Source organism: Ictalurus punctatus, chromosome 14, assembly GCF_001660625.3.
Source record: "Ictalurus punctatus breed USDA103 chromosome 14, Coco_2.0, whole genome shotgun sequence".
Taxonomy (NCBI): Eukaryota; Metazoa; Chordata; class Actinopteri; order Siluriformes; family Ictaluridae; genus Ictalurus; species Ictalurus punctatus.
Window position 1 is genome coordinate 17424581 of NC_030429.2, and position 22719 is coordinate 17447299.

General features: G+C 36.6%; 3 protein-coding genes across 5 annotated transcripts; all 3 read right to left on the reverse strand.

Annotated features, from left to right (window-relative positions):
* Positions 1 to 1012: 1012 nt before the first annotated feature.
* On the reverse strand, positions 1013 to 6050 carry LOC108274446 (hyaluronidase-5). 2 transcript variants are annotated; one of them, XM_017484626.2, is made up of 4 exons: positions 5986 to 6050; positions 3068 to 4040; positions 2817 to 2906; positions 1013 to 2206 (listed from the first exon to the last, which is right to left on the reverse strand). In XM_017484626.2, the coding sequence occupies exons 2-4, from the start codon at positions 4001 to 4003 to the stop codon at positions 1916 to 1918; spliced, it is 1317 nt and encodes a 438-aa protein (XP_017340115.1). In that variant the 5' UTR covers positions 4004 to 4040; positions 5986 to 6050; the 3' UTR covers positions 1013 to 1915. The 2 variants fall into 2 exon arrangements, with proteins under 2 accessions (XP_017340115.1, XP_053541989.1); XM_053686014.1 differs by lacking the exon at positions 5986 to 6050 and adding an exon at positions 5429 to 5503.
* Positions 6051 to 7648: 1598 nt separating this feature from the next.
* On the reverse strand, positions 7649 to 15316 carry LOC108274447 (hyaluronidase-5). Of its 2 annotated transcripts, XM_053685969.1 has the most exons (5): positions 11907 to 15316; positions 11392 to 11437; positions 9020 to 9992; positions 8769 to 8858; positions 7649 to 8157 (listed from the first exon to the last, which is right to left on the reverse strand). In XM_053685969.1, the coding sequence occupies exons 3-5, from the start codon at positions 9953 to 9955 to the stop codon at positions 7867 to 7869; spliced, it is 1317 nt and encodes a 438-aa protein (XP_053541944.1). In that variant the 5' UTR covers positions 9956 to 9992; positions 11392 to 11437; positions 11907 to 15316; the 3' UTR covers positions 7649 to 7866. The 2 variants fall into 2 exon arrangements, with proteins under 2 accessions (XP_053541944.1, XP_053541945.1); XM_053685970.1 differs by lacking the exon at positions 11392 to 11437.
* Positions 15317 to 17331: 2015 nt separating this feature from the next.
* Positions 17332 to 21199, reverse strand: LOC108274445 (hyaluronidase PH-20). The gene is made up of 3 exons (XM_017484625.3): positions 20116 to 21199; positions 19049 to 19138; positions 17332 to 17837 (listed from the first exon to the last, which is right to left on the reverse strand). Exons 1-3 carry the CDS (start codon positions 21046 to 21048, stop codon positions 17502 to 17504), a joined length of 1359 nt encoding a protein of 452 aa, XP_017340114.1. The 5' UTR covers positions 21049 to 21199; the 3' UTR covers positions 17332 to 17501.
* Between the last annotated feature and the right edge of the window lie 1520 nt (positions 21200 to 22719).

The window sequence follows — 22719 nt, forward strand, 5'->3', positions numbered from 1 at the left end:
ACGGTCAACACAACGACAATTATCAGAGTCCTACAGAAACATCAAATAAGGATGAAGCAGTTGTACACTGTACCCTTTGAGAGAAACGGTGAACGTGTGAAAGAACTCTGGTATCAATATATCCAGGTAAGATGTCTGTTCAGTAATGAAACAGGGTACATACACAGTTATGCATAATGTAAAGTACTGTAAAGCTGTGGATTTACTGTATTTTAGAGCATAATGGAGATGGAAGCCAGGCAAACTGCACATGCATTCATCTTTGTGGATGAAGCTGGATTCAAAAACACACCACAGGGGAAGAAATGTAATTGGACAGAGATCAACTATGGATGTCCCAGGCCAGAGAGGAGCTAACATCACAATTTGTGCACTGTCCAATGATGGTTTGCTGTTACATAAATCACTCATTGGCCCCTACAATACAGAGAGGCTCATTTTTATTCTGGATGACCTGCATAATCGACTTGTGCCAGTGATGGGAGAAAGGGGCAAGAAACTTCCCTAACTTTGTTGTTGTGTGGGACAATGTGACATTCCACTACTTTGCTGCAATCAGACTGGTTTGCTGTACATACCAGGACATCAGTACTATTCCTGTCTCCATACTCCCCCTTCCCAAACCCCATAGAGGAGTTTTTCTCTGCGTGGAGGTGGAAGGCTTATGACCACCATCCACATGAGCAGATGTCCTTACTGGATGCCATGAATGCGGGGTGTGGAGAGAGTTCTCCTGAAGACTGCCCGGGTTCTATTAGACATTCTAGAAGATACTTTCCAAGATGCATCACCAGAGAAGACATAAGATGTGACATTGATGAGAACTTGTGGCCAAATGCAGGAGAGAGAGAACTAGAACCCTCACAGTACTGTACAGGATGGGTGATTATACTGTACATGTTGATGTGTTTTTTTATTATTGCAGCCCTGGAATTTCAGGAATTTCTTTTTCAACTCTTTAGTTTTCAGAAGTAAGTTACTATATGCAAAGAAATCAAAAGAATAAAGGATATTGAAGCAAACTGCTGCATTTATTATTTTATTCTTGTTACATACACTTTAGTTTCAATGAAGTGAAAAGGTGTTATTCTTATTCTATAATGAAATATTGATTTATGTGAAAAACATTCAAACTTCAAAGACAAAATTTCATCATTTATGTACTGTAATGCTCACTGTTATCAGTGTTATGGGTGACAATGTTTGCTTTCTGAGTGAGAATTCTTGCCAGTGTTAAGGTCGAACAGGGAGATTAACTGTTTGGCCAAGAGTCATGTTGATAATGCAGACTGTATAAACAGTTTTGAAAAAGTGGTTTTAGTATTGACAGATGGTTGTTAGCGGTTGGAAAAAGCTGTAAGATGATGAGTATGCAGGTTTTTGTGCTCCACTTCATTTAACCATCAATAGAGATTCTTAAAAATTCACAATAATTCACAGTTAATGTTGTCCTGAGTTAGTGTGACTAATTGTAAACACCATCAATAATAAAAAAGGCAACAAAGCCTACTTCATAGATAGATAGAGAGCGAGAGAGAATATCAAGTATGAATTATTTTGACACCAAGGTCAGTTTGAAGATTATGAGCACTCTGGAGGAAGCATGACATGAAACAACATTACAGTTATTTAGTCTTCTAGAGAGAGTGTGTGGCAAATGTTAACATGCCAAAGAACAGGACAAATGAAAGTGTGTATCTGTTTCAGAGCTTTTACTTGTTCAAGCAATACAGTACCAAGAAATAAGAAACCTGTGTAAATATATATAAATGGTAGAAAGGAATGTTCTGAAAGGTTTTCTTATATTAATCATCTGAAGAGAAGTTATAATCAAACAGCAAAGTTTTGCAGTGTAGAAAAATGTCAATTGTCATCAATTTTATGAATGATACTTTTGCTGGATAAAAGATTCAAATTAAGCCATGCATTTTCTGTCCTCATAGCACTGACAGGTGAACTTGTTAGCCCAGTCGATGAGGTCATCACTGGAAAGTTGCCCAAAGGCTTTATACATTCCATCAATCTTCTCTATAACAAAGCTGTTTATGTTGAGGTGTAGGTAGTCATCTGAATCATAGCTTTGACGGACACATCGGCCATTACCCTGACACAGCACATCACTGCACAGTTCAGCTGCAGTTGTAACATTGACAACATACTTATTTACTGTGTTAGACAAGTATGTAGAAAGGGATGCGCATGATTCCTGGAAAGAAAGCTTGGATTATATGCAAAGTATTATTCAACATCACCTATGGCTCTAACAGATGACAACACAGGCAACAATACATTATGAATAATTTTAAAAATATTTTTAAAAACTCAAATATTTGCCTCCATTAGTAAATTGCATAATTCTTAATCAAGGTTGTAGATGTTCCTGCAGTGTACATTTTGGTATTTCCCCTACACCTACAGAGCCACCTCAACGTCATTATGCATAGTGTTCAATACTGTAGCTGAAGGGTTGAGTCAGATTTAAAAGAGAAAAAAAAAACCCTCAAATGTGAAGATCAGGATTTTTTTTAAACAGTACTGTGTAGTAAGTCGCTTTGGATAAAAGCATCTGCTAACTGAATGAATGCAAATGTACTGGAATTGAAACACCAGCGTGGGATAGTAAGATCAATCTTATGGACTGAATACAGTGAAGAAAACTGTGTATTATCAAGCATAACTATAATAAAGTTAACCACTCGATTAGTAGATTTTTAAAATATATAATACACAGCATCATCATCCTTCATAATTCTACATTGTTGGCAACACAACTGGAATGAGCCAATAATATGATTTATAAAAACACAAAGTATTACCGTGTCTTTAAAATAATAGCTAGAGCCCCACAGTAAACATCCAGCGGCTCCCAGAGCTGCACTCTCGCCAATACTCCGAATCAGGTCAGCCTGCACAGAACAAACTAATTAGCCAATATATTGTTTGTAGAGGCCAGAAACATGTCGTTTACTAGAAAAACAAAACAAACTACTAAACATGCTTGGATGACATGCAGCCCTCAATGAATTTATTATGCATGTTGACCATACTGTATAAACAGACTACTTACCTCTGACTTGTACATGCCCTTTTGATCCCGCAAAAGGAGTTGCAGATACAAATAAATGGGAGCAATGTAGGGCCGGTCTAACGACTCTGCCACTCTCATTGCTTCTAGCACCTTGTGTCGAACAAACAGAGCTGCTTTCTGGGTTTTACTTACAGAAAGTGGCATGTATGCTGATGGAAAGAATGCAGTACTTGCCTGCCACAACCACTGAAGTTTGTCATTTACTATATTTGCACTCTGAGGACATTTTCCTGTGTAGTTTGGGTTCAAAAAATCATAGTTGTAGCAGTCAGGGAACAAATAAAAGCCCCAGAGAATATTTGGTCTTTGTGAGATTCCTAACTGCAATGTTTCTTCCAAGAAACTTCTGGCTGCTTTCTCAAATTGCTCTTTGGCTATAAATGTAGCTTGGTTGCTTGTAAGGGAGGGATTCTGCTGAAGGGTGTAGTTTATGGACACTGCCTTATAGATCTCTCTTACGGCAGCATTTCGATCAAACAAAGGAAACCACTCCTCCCAGTCAAGGACAGCCAGGCCAGGTGCAGATGATGGAATGTACTGGTTGAACTCTTTTTTAGCTTTCTGCAGACTGGCAGTTAAGTTTCCCTTTTGTGGAATGCCTCCATTGTACTGTGTGAAATTGTAGAGGTCAATATAAGGAAAAAGCCCCAATCTGCTACTATACATGAGGGTCAGGACTTGGTCAGGCACCTGCTGAGGTGTGGTGATGGCATGAAACACACCCAAGTCCAGGGGGATCTGCAGTTTATAGCATTTGTCAATGGGAGCATTCCAAATGACCACAAACGGCTTATCAAAAATTGGAGCTTTCGTTGGTGGAAGAGCTGCTGAAAAGTATAACCCAGCCAGGTTCAAGAGGATGAGGAAAGGTAGTTGCTGCATATATCTTTTTGTGAACTGAGTGAGGTCCGCCATGGATTTTCTGGTGCTTATTCCTCGTTAGAAATTAAACCTAAGAAAATATTGTAAAAACTCAATAAAATATAACATGGTTAGACATTTCTGTATACACTATATGACCAAATGTATGTGGACACCTGACCAGTACCCCATATGTGAGCCTTGCCCTAACGTTTCCACAAGGTTGGAAGCACACACTTGTCTAGAATGTCTTTATATGCTGTAGCATTACAGTTTCCCTTTAACACTGGAACATGTTCCAGCATGACAGTGTCCCTGTACAAAAGACAATATCCATGAAGACATGGTTTACCAAGGTCAGAGCGGAAGAACTCAAGTGGCCTGCACCTCAAACCCACTGAAAACCACTGGGATAAACTGGAATGCTGATTGCACCCCAGGCCTCCTCACCCAACACAGCAAAATCCACAATGTTGGATGAACTCTTACAGTGTTCATTTGTGTCCAACTGGACACGAATGAACACTGTAGGTGTTAATTCAACACAGTGGACTTTACTCTGGACATCAGTACCTGACCTCACTAATGCTCTAGTAGTTGACTGAGCACAAATCCCCAAAGCCACATTCTAATATCTAGAGGAAAGCCTTCCCAGAAGAGTAGAGGTTACTATAAGAGCAACGTGGACTAAATCTGGGATGGGATTTTCAAAAATCACACGTGTGTGACGATCAGGTGTCCACAAACTAGTGTGCATGTTGCATGCGTCTATGGTGGTGTGCTTCAGCCAGCTTTCAAGTGAAAACTTAATGGTTGCATGGTGAAGTTTTCTGGAAACATTGTGATATTTACTGTGGCATATGTGAATAAAAACAGTGACGCTTTATACAAGCTGTAGCAGTCATTATAAAGGCCAATTCAATCAACCTGAAGGATTTTTTTCCTTCTTCTAACTTACACCCAGTAAAAATGTAGCACACCACATAGAAACTCAATTTAAAACAAACAAACAAACAAACAAACAAACAAACAAAAACATCAATCATTCCATGATTCCATGATTACTAGTTTTATGGATTTAAACACTTGTTGAAATGCTTCAACACATGAATCATATGATACTGTAATTTAATGACTGCCCACATAACTAAACAGTTCAATCTTCAGTATTAAAGTCTAAAGATAATGAAAATAAGATTACCTGTCCTAGTCGTTCATTTATATTTTCTCATGGACAGATTATTCATAGCAAATAAGACTGCAAACACAGTAGCAAGTGGCTTTTTCAGCAGTAAACAACACAGAAACATTAGCTTTTGCTGAGCCTTTAAGAGTTTATGGTTTCTTGTACCAATTAGTGGGTTAATGTTAATCTGTATTCTATAATAAATAACTTTTTGTACACAAGACTTGATTTGAGCAGCCAACTATCAGGTTAAGGCCATTTTCTCAGATTACAGATGAAACACACAAACTTACCAATAAAATAAAATCAGACATCCAGCACTCGACCAACCTCCTGTCTCTGCAGATGGTGCAATGTCACTGTTAAACTCAGGTGACTACGAAAGCTCTAAACCGCCACCCATTATTAATTTTTTTCTTTGCCATGCAATTATTAATTTTTTTCTCATGATCTAGACATAACAAAAGTTGTTTTTGCATGATCTTGACATAACAAAATTTGTTTTCTCATGATCTCGACATAACAAAAGTTGTTTTCTCATGATCTTATTTTTCCTGTGTACTGGACATCAATCATCCTGAAGTCAGTGGGTGTATTGGATGGGTTTTTTGGTTAAATGCCGGAAATAAGGTCTGTGTTTAACACAAGCTCAAGATATGTTCACGTTTTATACTACGACATAAAATACATTAGTAATACCCCACTCAGAATTTGAAGAAAAAAAAAAAAGAAAAAAAAAAAAAAAGAAAAGCTTTTACATGTCTTGAAAAAGGCGGTTGCTAACAAGTGGTTAAATGGGACTACAGAGGTTGTCGGGGAAATTAAACGTCATCACGCAGCAAAAACTCACCTACTACAGCCTCACTGTGTTTATATTCACACTCTCGCACTCAAACTTTCCATCTTGATGTATCAATTTATAGTATTTTCCAATTATACTGTTTAAAAAAAAAAGATTGAAATAGTTGTCGGAATCGTAGCGGTGCTAACGTTGAAGTCATGCGACCGTGGTGTAGTTCGTTTAGAGCCTAACATTAGCTTTTACTTCCAGCGATTATATTTAGGCTTCAAAATTCATAAAAGTTGTGTTCATTTGTGAGGATTGTCTTAATGAACGAAACATGTAGAAATCATGAACTTTTGTTGGTCACAGTGTTTATTTCTGCAGTAATCTAAAAGCCAATGGAAAAATCCTATTGGCTTTTTGTGTTTAGGGAATCGGGGAGATGCATGCACACACACACGCACACACCTCATCCCTGTAGGACTGACGACTTCTACATTAGTGTCCGACACTTGAGAAGTGTCGACGCTCCCCTAACTTTGTTGTTGTGTGGGACAATGTGACATTCCACTACTTTGCTGCAATCAGACTGGTTTGCTGTACATACCAGGACATCAGTACTATTCCTGTCTCCATACTCCCCCTTCCCAAACCCCATAGAGGAGTTTTTCTCTGCGTGGAGGTGGAAGGCTTATGACCACCATCCACATGAGCAGATGTCCTTACTGGATGCCATGAATGCGGGGTGTGGAGAGAGTTCTCCTGAAGACTGCCCGGGTTGGATTAGACATTCTAGAAGATACTTTCCAAGATGCATCACCAGAGAAGACATAAGATGTGACATTGATGAGAACTTGTGGCCAAATGCAGGAGAGAGAGAACTAGAACCCTCACAGTACTGTACAGGATGGGTGATTATACTGTACATGTTGATGTTTTTTTTTATTATTGCAGCCCTGGAATTTCAGGAATTTCTTTTTCAACTCTTTAGTTTTCAGAAGTAAGTTACTATATGCAAAGAAATCAAAAGAATAAAGGATATTGAAGCAAACTGCTGCATTTATTATTTTATTCTTGTTATATACACTTTAGTACAGTCAATGAAGTGAAAAGGTGTTATTCTTATTCTATAATGAAATATTGATTTATGTGAAAAACATTCAAACTTCAAAGACAAAATTTCATCATTTATGTACTGTAATGCTCACTGTTATCAGTGTTATGGGTGACAATGTTTGCTTTCTGAGTGAGAATTCTTGCCAGTGTTAAGGTCGAACAGGGAGATTAACTGTTTGGCCAAGAGTCATGTTGATAATGCAGACTGTATAAACAGTTTTGAAAAAGTGGTTTTAGTATTGACAGATGGTTGTTAGCGGTTGGAAAAAGCTTTAAGATGATGAGTATGCAGGTTTTTGTGCTCCACTTCATTTAACCATCAATAGAGATTTTTAAAAATTCACAATAATTCACAGTTAATGTTGTCCTGAGTTAGTGTGACTAATTGTAAACACCATCAAGAATAAAAAAGGCAACAAAGCCTACTTCATAGATAGATAGAGAGCGAGAGAGAATATCAAGTATGAATTATTTTGACACCAAGGTCAGTTTGAAGATTATGAGCACTCTGGAGGAAGCATGACATGAAACAACATTACAGTTATTTAGTCTTCTAGAGAGAGTGTGTGGCAAATGTTAACATGCCAAAGAACAAGACAAATGAAAGTGTGTATCTGTTTCAGAGCTTTTACTTGTTCAAGCAATACAGTACCAAGAAATAAGAAACCTGTGTAAATATATATAAATGGTAGAAAGGAATGTTCTGAAAGGTTTTCTTATATTAATCATCTGAAGAGAAGTTATAATCAAACAGCAAAGTTTTGCAGTGTAGAAAAATGTCAATTGTCATCAATTTTATGAATGATACTTTTGCTGGATAAAAGATTCAAATTAAGCCATGCATTTTCTGTCCTCATAGCACTGACAGGTGAACTTGTTAGCCCAGTCGATGAGGTCATTATTGGAAAGTTGCCCAAAGACTTTATATATTCCATCAATCTTCTCTATAACAAAGCTGTTTATGTTGAGGTGTAGGTAGTCATCTGAATCATAGCTTTGACGGACACATCGGCCATTACCCTGACACAGCACATCACTGCACAGTTCAGCTGCAGTTGTAACATTGACAACATACTTATTTACTGTGTTAGACAAGTATGTAGAAAGGGATGCGCATGATTCCTGGAAAGAAAGCTTGGATTATATGCAAAGTATTATTCAACATCACCTATGGCTCTAACAGATGACAACACAGGCAACAATATATTATGAATAATTTAAAAAATATTTTTAAAAACTCAAATATTTGCCTCCATTAGTAAATTGCATACTTCTTAATCAAGGTTGTAGATGTTCCTGCAGTGTACATTTTGGTATTTCCCCTACACCTACAGAGCCACCTCAATGTCATTAAGCATAGTGTTCAGTACTGTAGCTGAAGGGTTGAGTCAGATTTAAAAGAGAAAAAAAAAACCCTCAAATGTGAAGATCAGGATTTTTTTTAAACAGTACTGTGTAGTAAGTCGCTTTGGATAAAAGCATCTGCTAACTGAATGAATGCAAATGTACTGGAAATGAAACACCAGTGTGGGATAGTAAGATCAATCTTATGGACTGAATACAGTGAAGAAAACTGTGTATTATCAAGTATAACTATAATAAAGTTAACCACTCGATTAGTAGATTTTTAAAATATATAATATACAGCACTCATCATCCTTCATAATGCTACATTGTTTGCAACCCAACTGGAATGAGCCAATAATATGATTTATAAAAACACAAAGTATTACCGTGTCTTTAAAATAATAGCTAGAGCCCCACAGTAAACATCCAGCGGCTCCCAGAGCTGCACTCTCGCCAATACTCCGAATCAGGTCAGCCTGCACAGAACAAACTAATTAGCCAATATATTGTTTGTAGAGGCCAGAAACATGTCGTTTACTAGAAAAACAAAACAAACTACTAAACATGCTTGGACGACATGCAGCCCTCAATGAATGTATTATGCATGTTGACCATACTGTATAAACAGACTACTTACCTCTGACTTGTACATGCCCTTTTGATCCCGCAAAAGGAGTTGCAGATACAAATAAATGGGAGCAATGTAGGGCCGGTGTGACGACTCTGCCACTCTCATTGCTTCTAGCACCTTGTGTCGAACAAACAGAGCTGCTTTCTGGGTTTTACTTACAGAAAGTGGCATGTATGCTGATGGAAAGAATGCAGTACTTGCCTGCCACAACCATTGAAGTTTGTCATTTAATATATTTGCACTCTGAGGACATTTTCCAGTGTAGTTTGGGTTCAAAAAATCGTAGTTGTAGCAGTCAGGGAACAAATAAAAGCCCCAGAGAATATTTGGTCTTTGTGAGATTCCTAACTGCAATGTTTCTTTCAAGAAACTTCTGGCTGCTTTCTCAAATTGCTCTTTGGCTATAAATGTAGCTTGGTTGCTTGTAAGGGAGGGATTCTGCTGAAGGGTGTAGTTTATGGACACTGCCTTATAGATCTCTCTTAAGTCTGCATTTCGATCAAACAAAGGAAACCACTCCTCCCAGTCAAGGACAGCCAGGCCAGGTGCAGATGATGGAATGTACTGGTTGAACTCTTTTTTAGCTTTCTGCAGACTGGCAGTTAAGTTTCCCTTTTGTGGAATGCCTCCATTGTACTGTGTGAAATTGTAGAGGTCAATATAAGGAAAAAGCCCCAATCTGCTACTATACATGAGGGTCAGGACTTGGTCAGGCACCTGCTGAGGTGTGGTGATGGCATGAAACACACCCAAGTCCAGGGGGATCTGCAGTTTATCACATTTGTCGATGGGAGCATTCCAAATGACCACAAACGGCTTACCAAAAATTGGAGCTTTCGTTGGTGGAAGAGCTGCTGAAAAGTATAACCCAGCCAGGTTCAAGAGGATGAGGAAAGGTAGTTGCTGCATATATCTTTTTGTGAACTGAGTGAGGTCCGCCATGGATTTTCTGGTGCTTATTCCTCGTTAGAAATTAAACCTAAGAAAATATTGTAAAAACTCAATAAAATATAACATGGTTAGACATTTCTGTATACACTATATGGCCAAATGTATGTGGACACCTGACCAGTACCCCATATGTGAGCCTTGCCCTAACATTTCCACAAGGTTGGAAGCACACACTTGTCTAGAATGTCTTTATATGCTGTAGCATTACAGTTTCCCTTTAACACTGGAACATGTTCCAGCATGACAGTGTCCCTGTACAAAAGGCAATATCCATGAAGACATGGTTTACCAAGGTCAGAGCGGAAGAACTCAAGTGGCCTGCACCTCAAACCCACTGAAAACCACTGGGATAAACTGGAATGCTGATTGCACCCCAGGCCTCCTCACCCAACACAGCAAAATCCAAAATGTTGGATGAACTCTTTCAGTGTTCATTCGTGTCCAACTGGACACGAATGAACACTGTAGGTGTTAATTCAACACAGTGGACTTTACTCTGGACATCAGTACCTTACCTCACTAATGCTCTAGTAGTTGACTGAGCACAAATCCCCACAGCCACATTCTAATATCTAGAGGAAAGCCTTCCCAGAAGAGTAGAGGTTACTATAAGAGCAACGTGGACTAAATCTGGGATGGGATTTTTCAAAAATCACACGTGTGTGACGATCAGGTGTCCACAAACTAGTGTGCATGTTGCGTGCGTCTATGGTGGTGTGCTTCAGCCAGCTTTCAAGTGAAAACTTAATGGTTGCATGGTGAAGTTTTCTGGAAACATTGTGATATTCACTGTGGCATATGTGAATAAAAACAGTGACGCTTTATACAAGCTGTAGCAGTCATTATAAAGGCCAATTCAATCAACCTGAAGGATTTTTTTTCCTTCTAACTTACACCCAGTAAAAATGTAGCACACCACATAGAAACTCAATTTAAGACAGACAAACAAACAAACAAACAAACAAACAAACAAACAAACAAAAACATCAATAATTCCATGATTCCATGATTGCTAGTTTTATGGATTTAAACACTTGTTGAAATGCTTCAACACATGAATCATATGATACTGTAATTTAATGACTGCCCACATAACTAAACAGTTCAATCTTCAGTATTAAAGTCTAAAGATAATGAAAATAAGATTACCTGTCCTAGTAGTTCGTTTAAATTTTCTCATGGACAGATTATTCATAGCAAATAAGACTGCAAACACAGTAGCAAGTGGCTTTTTCAGCAGTAAACAACACAGAAACATTAGCTTTTGCTGAGCCTTTAAGAGTTTATGGTTTCTTGTACCAATTAGTGGGTTAATGTTAATCTGTATTCTATAATAAATAACTTTTTGTACACAAGACTTGATTTGAGCAACCAACTATCAGGTTAAGGCCATTTTCTCAGATTACAGATGAAACACACAAACTTACCAAGAAAATAAAATCAGACATCCAGCACTCGACCAACCTCCTGTCTCTGCAGATGGTGCAATGTCACTGTTAAACTCAGGTGACTACGGAAGCTCTAAACCGCCATCCATTATTAATTTTTTCTTTGCCATGCAATTATTATTATTATTTTCTCGTGATCTAGACATAACAAAATTAGTTTTCTCGTGATCTTATTTTTCCTGTGTACTGGACATCAATCATCCTGAAGTCAATGGGTTTATTGGATGGGTTTTTTGGTTAAATGCCGGAAATAAGGTCTCTGTTTAATACAAGCTCAAGATATGTTCACGTTTTATACTACGATATAAAATACATCAGTAATACCCCACTCAGGATTTTAAATAAATAAATAAATAAATAAATAAATAAATATTTTTTACAAAAAAAAAAAGAAAATTTACATGTCTTGAAAAAGGCGGTTGCTACCAAGTGACTAAATGGGACTACAGAGGTTGTCGGGGAATTAAACGTCATCATGCAGCAAAAAAACTCACCTACTACAGCCTCACTGTGTTTATATTCACACTCTCGCACTCAAACTTTCCATCCTGGTGTATCAATTTATAGTATTTTCCAATTATATTGTTAAAAAAAAAAAAGATTGAAAGAGTTGTCGGAATCGTCGCGGTGGTGACGTTGAAGTCATGCGACCGTGGTGTAGTTCGTTTAGAGCCTAGCATTAGCTTTTACTTCTGGCGATTATATTTAGGCTTCAAAAATCATAAAAGTTGTGTTCATTTGCCATGATTATCTTAGTGAACGAAACATGTAGAAATCATGAACTTTTGTTGGTCACAGTGTTTATTTCTGCAGTAATCTAAAAGCCAATGGAAAAATCCTATTGGCTTTTTGTGTTTAGGGAATCGGGGAGATGCATGCACACACACACACGCACACACACACCTCATCCCTGTAGGACTGACGACTTCTACATTAGTGTCCGACACTTGAGAAGGGGATACACACCCCTGTGTCGTAATGTGGAGATAAAGTCCATCTCTACAGCGGGCAGTTATTACATTCATGATGGAGATGATGCCAACATGCATGTAAAACCAGTCCCATTCACAAAGCGCGAGACTTTCTCGGGATAAAATTACATCGTGAGAAAACAAGATCACGAGAAAACAACAGAAAATAATATTTAATAATGCATGGACGCTTGGGGCTTCCGTAGGTGACTACAATTTCTTGGGGAAATAAACAAATTAACTAAATATTTATAAATGTGCCAGATTGTGTGCAACATGGGTATCGCTTCCTTTTCTCGTGAACTGTGGGGAAATATGCAGAAATTTTCATCTAAAAACAAATGCACAATATATATTTATAAAACAATACACAATGTAATTAGTACTCATGGATTTCTTTGAATATATAAAATACTCTCCAGCTGACAAAAAAAGGTCTCCAGAGCGTCCCCTAAATAGCCTCTGCGACCGTCCCCCGAACGACCATGTGTAGGGTCCACTTGACGTCCTGCGGACGTCCGCAATGACGTCATAAGGACATTCAAGGGGACGTTGACAGGACGTCCAGCAGCCATTTGGGACGCTTAGAGGACTTTCGGTTAAAGTCCTCTGAACGTCGTTTTATTTTACCTTTCGGCTAACCAGAGAAAACAGACATGTGAGAAACTGTAAGGAACAAAGTACATTTATTTTAATTGAACAATTGTACAGGTGCTGTGCTCTTTCTGTGTGTGCGCGCGTGTGTCTGCTTGTCAACTGTGGTTAAAACTGAAAAGCCTTCACCCAAGTCTCTTGTTAACCTAATATTTTAATTCGTACCTGTTTATGTCATCATTATTGGTGTGAACATTTACTCAGATGTTAAAATGGGTGAATTTGGATAGTTGTTACCCATTGTGCATATGTGTAAATGCAAACATCATACTGCTCGAGCTCTACACATGAGCTCATAATGTAACTCATAAAGTAACTTTGTTTGCATGGCGACTTCGTCACACACGCATCTCAGGCACAGCTTAGAGATCATGTACTCACTGTATGAAAAATACCCTCTATACTTGTTTTACTGTGACATCAAGTAATGTAAGTTATCTCATGACATATATTGATTGTTTTTATTAGGATCTTTGATGTTATTATGATATTGTCTGCAGCTTAAAGCGAAACTCTTTGTTAATTATGCGCAACTTTTTCACTCGATTACGCGCACATTTACGCTTTTCATCTGGATCAACTGGTTAGGTGGGTGACATAATTGTTCCAAAGCAGTTCACTTGACCCTTTCTCCCTCACCAACCAAATTTACAGCCTATATATGTAAAATGTTCTGCTAACTACATGTTTTAAGTCAAAATAATGGCGTCACCCACTTATGTAGTGTGTGTAGTGTAAAAGAAAATACTAAAATATTGCTATTGCTCGATCTCTTTAGAGACGAAGCCACGTACGCTTAAAAAATAAAAATGACTTTAGTATGAGCTCATAATCTAGTGTTGTTTCGAGGACGACCTTGTTACACTGGCATCTCAGTCACAGTTCAGAGATCATGAACTCAGCATGTGAAAATGCCATGTATTCATGTTTTACTGTGACATCAAGTAATGTAAATTGAATTATGTTATTTTATGTACTTTGATAATGTTCTGATATTATTGTCTACAGCATAAATTTGGAGAGTTGTTACATAAAGCGTAAAGCTAAAGAAACATTTTGTTAATTACATGCGATATTTGGAAATCCATTATGCGTTTGATCATCCAGATCAAAGTGTGTGACCCAAAGCTATAATGCTGAAAAACAGGTACAAATTAATCTGTTGTATATCTATCTATCTATCTATCTATCTATCTATCTAACTCTCTGTCTATCCTTCTAGCTATCTGTCTGTCTATCTATCCATCTATCTGTCTGTCTGTCTCTTTCCATCCGTCCGTCAGTGTGAGAATATTAAATGTTTTTTTGGCTGATGGTTTATAACTGCTAGAATTAAATGTTATAATGCACTCGCCTGATTTGCTGTTTTTGCACGATCTGGGGCATGTTTTAGGGTCACAGCAATCATTTCCTCCACACTCTGGGATTTTTGGTGTGGGTATGCCTTACTGCAGTCACCTTGATTCAATACAGAGATCACAGTTATTAAAACTATAACTCAGACTAAAGTTCTATTCAAAAAGCATCAACATTACTCTTGTTTTCATAATAGATCATGGTATGAATATTTATGTACTGAGAACTAACAACTTTTACATTTACCATGTACATTCTTATTTACAACCTATTTGCATTCCAAATAATTTTTGAGATCTTGGGGATTGGCATATACATATTATAAGTCATTAGTGGCAAGTTTTGAAACTTATATATGATGGAATCATTGATTAGGAGCTGCTGAAATTTACGTTTTCCCTTTCTCCCATTGTAACTTTCATGTTTCCATAAGGAGTTATCTCCAATTTTTTTCAGCATCCTCCTAATTCCATCTCCTAAGTTGCCTCCACTCTGAAGACACAGATAACGAATCTACAAACAACAACAATCAGCAATTAATCACAAGAGTAGATTGTTTTAAAATTATTTCAGGTTAACAATGACTAGTAATGTTGATTGTATTGTGGCACATACCATCTTCTTTTGAAAGTCAGCATCTTTCAGCTTATCACACAGCTCTTTTAATTCCTCCACAGTCTTACAGGGTACCTGTAGCACCTATGTAAGATCAGAGACAGAGGTTCTTGGCTGGCTCATTGACTTCTGCATTGTTCCGACCGCTGCTGTGATATTGTCCTGGATTTGGTCTAGTTTCAGCATGATTCTCCTCTCCTCTCATGATTCAACTCTCAAATAACTTGTAGATTTCTGTCCAGAATTTGTTTTGAAACATCAATGACATTACTAACTACAACAATGAAAAAAATGAACACTGCCATAAGTCAACATAAGTCTGTTTGGGAGACAATTAATAAAACTGATGGTATGATAATTATTATTAAATTCAATAGTTACCATCTCGAAGAGATTGTGGATCATTCACACTTCCTTAAACAAGTCACAAAAACATTATTCAAATCAATATCTGTATCTGTGTGTGTAGTTATCAAAAAAATAAAATATTTTTTTTAGTATACCTTGAAATTGACTGATGTGACTGCAGTTGTGATGTTGAAGGAGATGGAACTGTAAACATATCACAAAAAAGAAAAAAACATTAGATTCAAAAATGTATGTCTGTAACACCCTTTATTAGTCCAACTCTTGTGCATGCTAGAGCTGTAAAGTTTTTTTTTTAATTTGTTTACAGCCATGAAAATAATGTTATTAGCACATGTTTAAATCATGTGGCTATAGTTTTGAAAACAAGTTCAATGGAAGTTTAACTATTTAAATGACTGAAAACATGTAAATGTACTCACAGCAACGTGCCTCGAGCAACATCACAGTAGATCTTTTTGCTTTTTTTTCATATAGGTTGTGAAAAAAAAAAACTCCAGAAAAAAAAAACATTGAGTAGAAAAATCTGAATAGAATAAACATATGAAAGTAAATCATAGTGATCTTACCTTCATCAGGCTCCTCAGCTGGAATAAATAAATAAATAAATAAATAACACAGGGACTTTGAAAGTTTTTTTGTTGTTGTTTTTGTTGACATTTCTAAATGTGTAGGCCTTCCTAAATTTGGTCATTTTTGTACAACATAGAGAGGAGCTTCTCTGTACTCTTTATATTATCATCTAACATTTTCAAATAATCAAATATTCAACAGTTGAATCTTTTTTTTTAACACGCTACTTACACTGAGGTGCAATTGCCGTTGATCTTGACCGTTTATTTGATTTCTTTGCTGGAAAATCTCATCTTCAGGGCCAAAAGCAATCGAGCAAGAAATAAGTTTTTGATATCAATTAGAAACAGATGCAAATTGGCTCTGTTCTAAATAATTTATTTCCACTGTTTATTTCACAATGAATGCAATGACAGTGACACGATCGTGTACTCAGCTCTCTACTAAATATAGCCCACTTTTTTGTAAATCCATGGAAACGTGGTTTATAAAAGAACATGTGAACAGTTTTGTTACAGATCAAGAAATTTCAGCTAACATGTAGAGAGCATGAAAAAAATCTGGAAAACTCGGGGGGAAACAACAACAAAAACATTAACAATAGCCTTTGAAAAAGCCTTCAGGGTGTATAAGCTCATATAAGTCAAAAGGCATATGAGAATATAATATGAAGTTCAAAAAAGCGTGTCTACGTCATTAGCAATTCATTATTCTTCCACTAGAGGGAGTGCAAAGATCTCACTGCTATAAATTCCCCAAGTAGGCACAATCTGAACAACGTCGCCGGACAGGGACACCCCGTTAATTGGTCGGTAACTTAATCAATAGTTGTGGTTGGCTGGGGGGGAAATGACGGATAGCTAATTCTAATCTGCGATTGGCCAATGCAATAAGCATTTATTTTATTGGTTGGTGCAAAAAAAATTTAAAAAATGACAGACGCGCAACCCATGGCATTTTTTTTTCTAAACGCGCAAAGTTGTACTACGTCTGAAATTGTTCTATGAACTCTTACTTTACTTTCATTTCCATTTATTGTCATACCTGATCACCTCCCATAACAGTGCATCTTCAAGTAGCAGTGCACGGTGCACATACCAGACCTTATTACATCATATTGACCCTAATATTATATAGATCATATGACGTAATATTGCTATATACCCCCCCACTAAAACATTTTAGTGCTGGGCAAGAGGCTTATTGTAACTAGATAAATATTTTGATGATTATGGGGTTCATGATTTTATTTTATTTAGCCTATTTATATATTTTTGAACACATGAATTGAGAAATTGGCATTTGCTGGTTTCTAGGTATCTCTTCTTATGGCATTAAGTTCTCTATGTATCTCTTCCTCTAATACTGAAACAATTCTAAATCGTGATTTTAAAAAAATAATTTATTAAAATGATTTCCATGTTATTTTAAATACTTTGTGATTTTTTAAAATTCCACTTTGTTAATTTTATTTTTTCATTGTAGCATAATTTTACTTATTTTATGTAATTCATACAGGTAGCAATTCATACAGGCAGCAAGAAGAACTTCAAATCACACTTGAATTACTACTGGAGTCTTAGGTACTGAAATGGATGTGTTGGCAGAACACACTTGACCTACATAACACTGACAGGAAAAGCTGTTTATAAAGACATTAAGATCACTTTGGGAAGGCACACCGACAGCCACATATTTCCCATCATGCTGCTGAATGCTGAAGTTATTTGGGTTCAGGTACAGGTAGTCTGCTGAGTCGGGGTTCTGGCGGACACAGCGACCACTGCCTTGGCACAGTGTCTGACTGCAGAGTTTTGCAGCTGCACTTACGTTGGCCACATAAGGGTTCAGTGTAGAGGGCAGATAAGCAGCCAGTGCTTCACATGAGGACTGAAAGGGAGAGAGAAGAGAGAATAAATCAAATTTAGCAACTGTCTAATGGTACAAATGTTTGTTTCATTTGCTCCACGTTTTTTTTTTTCTTTTGTTTTTTTTTTGTTTTTTTTACATATAAGTGTCTCATTACATGAAAAAATGGAACTAAAAATCTCAGCAGTGTTTTGAGATGTCAGTTAACTAGGCAAAACAGAGTTTATGGTTTATGTATAAAAGAAAAAAAAAAGTATTGACCATTAAAACCGGATCATAAATGTTTTTAACATGGGAATCTACACATCTGGTGAAAACCACTCAGATATTAGTCACTCTGCATTTTATTAACTTATTCATTATAACTTTATTGGTGTACTTAAAAATGCAATTTATTATTAAACAATTAGAATTAAATAAATAAATAAACAAATAAATAAATAATGGTTTTCAAAATTATTTTGTGACTGTAAGCAAATAAATGTCTGAAATGTGTTAAATGATATTTTACTCTCAATCACCATAAAAAAAGTAATAAAAGTTCAAAACCTAGCATTTTAATTTTGCATTGAATTAATTTGATATAATATTTGATTGATTAATTAGTATTTTCTTTTAATAATTTAATGATTATACTTTTTTATTTATCTTTTGTCTTTTCTTACTTTTAAGCATGTGATTTACACTATATGCTGTTTATTAATAGTAATAAACCTTGTTACTGTGCAAAAGTTCTCTCTTCCTCATGATTTTTAGGTTGAACAGTAGATAATTAGATTCCAAAAGACAGACCTAATTCAGCTCTGATCTGAAGAAATCATTGTAAATCAATTTGAGCTGGACTTTAAAAGGATGACAGGTGTTCCATAATGGTAATAGATTCATGTGTATATATATATATATATATATATATATATATATATATATATATATATATATATATATATATATATATATATATATATATATATATATGTGTGTGTGTGTGTGTGTGTGTGTGTGTGTGTGTGTGTGTGTGTGTGTGTGTGTATATATATAGATATATATACATATATATATACACACACACACACACACACACACACACACACACATATATATATATATATATATATATATATATATATATATATACATATATATAAATTCAAATTTGCTTGAATGTCAGATGTTGGATAGATATAAATTAGATTAGATATACTGCATTTTAAACATGTCTAAAATTTGCATACCTTGCTGTTGTAGTCAGCACTTGCATCCCAGAGCACTACACCTGATGCACCTAAAGCTGCGCTCTCTCCAATAGTATGGACTAGATCTGCCTGAGAGAAAACAGAGACATAAAGAGAAAATAGTAGACCAGGTTCTTATGTCTTGAGCAGAGATTTTCCATATTTCCCATGTTTATACTAAAGTGAGCAAACCCTAAAAAGGGAATAATCTATTTGACTATATATATACTCAGCAAAAAAAGAAATGTCCTCTAACATTCAACTGTTTTTATTTCATTAACATGTGTAAATATTCGTATTAAAATAAAACATTCAACAACTGAGACATAAACTGAACAAGTTTCACAAACATTTGACGAACAGAAATGGAATACTGAGTCCCTGAACAAAGCGGAGGTCAATATTAAAAGTAACAGTCAGTATCTGGTGGCCTCCAGCTACTTTAAGTACTACAGTGCATCTCATCCTCATGGACTGCACCAGATTGGTCAGTTCTTGCTGTGAGATGTTACTCCTCTCTTCCACCAAGGCATTTGCAAGTTCTCGATCACGTCTGGGGGGGACACAAGGTTGCATGTCATTTTCCACTGCAAGGACGATCGCTTGTCCTTCCTGTCGCCCTGTAGAACTATCTTAGGTGTCTACATTACAGACATTGCAGTTTATTGCTCTGGACACATCTGCAGTCCTCATGCCTTCCTGCAGCAGGTCTACGGCACGTTCACGCAGGTGAGTAGGAATCCTAGACATCTTTCTTCTGGTGTTTTTCAGAGTGAGTAGCAAGGTCTCGTTAGTGTCCTAAGTTATTGTAACTGTGACCTTAATTACCTACCACCTGTAAACTGTTTTAAGGACTGTTCCACAGGTGCATGTGCAACTGTTTATGGTTCTTTGAACAAGCATAAAAAACATAGTTTAAACACTTTCCAATAAAGCTCTGTAAAGCTTATTTGGATTTTACAAAATTATCTTTAAAATACAATCTCCTGAATAAGGGACATTTCTTTTTTTGCCAAGTATATGTGTAATAGTATATTGTGCTCTGCCATAATGAAGCTTTATCATACCTCACAGAGAAATATTTTGTTCTGATCTCTGAAGACAGGACGTAAGTAGACATAAATTGGTGTGGTGTAGAGAGACTTTGGAAGAGCGGACACCCTCACAGCTTCCTTCACAAGACCCCGGACAAACAGAGCTGCGTCAGGTTGTTCCCTCAGGCTGAGTGGCAAATATGCTGAGGGAAATAAAGCTGTACTGGACTCCCACAGCCAAAGGAGCTCATTGTTGCGGCTTTTCTCAATCGCTGGGCATTCACCTGTGTAGTCTGGGTTACCCCACCCATAGTTGTAGCAATCTGGAAACAGGTAGAAGCCCCAGAGGTAGTTTGGACGCAGTTTGATCCCCAGCTGCATGGTCTTCTCCATGTAAGCCTTGGCTGTGTTCTCAAATTGCTGCATAGCTACAGAATCAACCTCACTGGGGGATAGAAGTGGATTATTTTCCTTTGCATACTGAATGGAAAGCTTCCGATAGATGTCTTTGGAGGCCCAGTTCCTGGCCCACAGTGGACGCCATTCCTCCCAGTCAATCACAGCCAAGCCTGGGGTGAACTCAGGAATATACTGGATGATATCATTATGGGCTTTCATAAGGCTGGCTGTCAGGTTCCCTTTCTGTGGAATGCCGCCATTAAACTGCCTCCCTGTACTAGGCTCTGTGTATGGGTATAGTCCGAGCCGATTGGAGTAGAACAGGAAAAGAAACTGATTTGGTTCACTGGCTGGTGTGGTCACTGCTTGAAAGACAGAAAGGTCCAAAGAAATCTTGAGGTTTTGGCACACATGTGTAGGTGCGTTCCATATGACTGCAAAAGGTGTATCCTTAAAGATTGGAGCAGCTGTTAGGGGAAGAGACAAGGAAATTCCATGGTAGAAGTTTACAGAAAAGGTTAAAAGGAGCAGGTAAATACGATGTCCTCTCTCACCAGGATAACACATTGTTGCACCCTAAAACCAATGAATAGCAACATACAATACATAAGCATTAAAACTTCCAAAATATTTTTAAATGAGTGTTGATTTAAATAATAATCATACGACTGAATCTGTTCTTAGCTGAATAAAGCAGCCCACTTCCATGTAAGATTTGGAGCATTATATATATTTTACAGCATCTTATCAAAGGTTGTTATATTTGTTATTATGATAACACTTTGTTGCCATTATGCAATTGCTTATCTAGTTTAAGAATGTGTGTGATCATAAATGTGTTTGATTTGCATACTTCAGTCAGATTAAGAGAAAGTGTTATGTTTACATAAAAATGTTACATTTGTTATTCAAACAGGATTTCATCTTTATATTAAATTTCATTTAAACAAGTATCTAATCTACTAGAATTATGTTGAGTGAGTGTGATCAATTCAGGTATATGCAATTATGCTCATGTGTCGCATGATAGTGCAGTGGGTAATGTTACCAGCTCACAACACCAGGGTCCTGGGTTTGATCCTGAATGAGCTTGAGTAAGTATGTGGTGTTTGAAAAAAAAAAAACTGTCAAATTATGTTGGCTGAATGAAAACAACCTGTGCTAATGCAACACAGTTCTTCACATGGAACCAATGTATATTCAGTCAACATTTTTTTTTATTGTACTACTGTGTTTTTGGGAATTGGAAGGAAACCTGAAACCCCAGAAGGAAACTCACACAGCCTCAAGGAGAACATGCAAAATTCCACACAGACAGCAACTTAAATTAGAGACCTTGGAGCTATGATGCAGCAGTTCTACTCACTGCATCACCATGCTCCCCACAGCTAATTTTATTGTTCCATATTCTGAAGTTTCCATTGGGCTTAACTTCTTATCATCATGTTGACCTTCATTCTCCATTACTACAAAAACAAACAGGTACAAACTTGTGATCTTTATGGATGGCTTTACTCTTTAAAACACACATTACCCAGACTGTAATCTATGTTCTGTTTAATGATTAAAAGCATTAAAATGGCACATTCAGATGTTCTATAGCCCTGAACCAATTTGACTTTGTATATGCATAATGACTGCTGTGCAAAACACAGCTTTTATACAGCTGCTTCCTGCTTTCTATTATTGTTCATGTTGAATTACATGCTTTGCTTATCACATCACAGACATCATATTATTAAGTTTATATAATTAAGCACAAAATACAGCATATTTTATTCTAATTTCTAAACAAATAACAATTTTTCTAGCCATATATACCCCTGCACACAATGATTATCCTTGCATCAATGCTTATGTGCCAAAGGAGTTATGTTACACCACTGTACACAGCAGAAATATCATATTAGAAATGCCGTCTATTATTTGGTAATAATTAACATTCAGACTAATTAGTTGTTTTCAGAAAAATCCATTTGATATATTTGAAATAATTCTCTTGTCTGTTGTCTATTATTCAAAATAAATAATTTATGGTAATATATATATATATATATATATATATATATATATATATATATATATATATATATATATATATATATATATATATATATATATATATATGTGTGTGTGTGTGTGTGTGTGTGTGTGTGTGTGTGTGTGTGTGTGTTTGTTGGATTTCCATGTATCCCAGGAATCTCAGATTATGCCTGTCATATCGTCCGTCATGCCTTC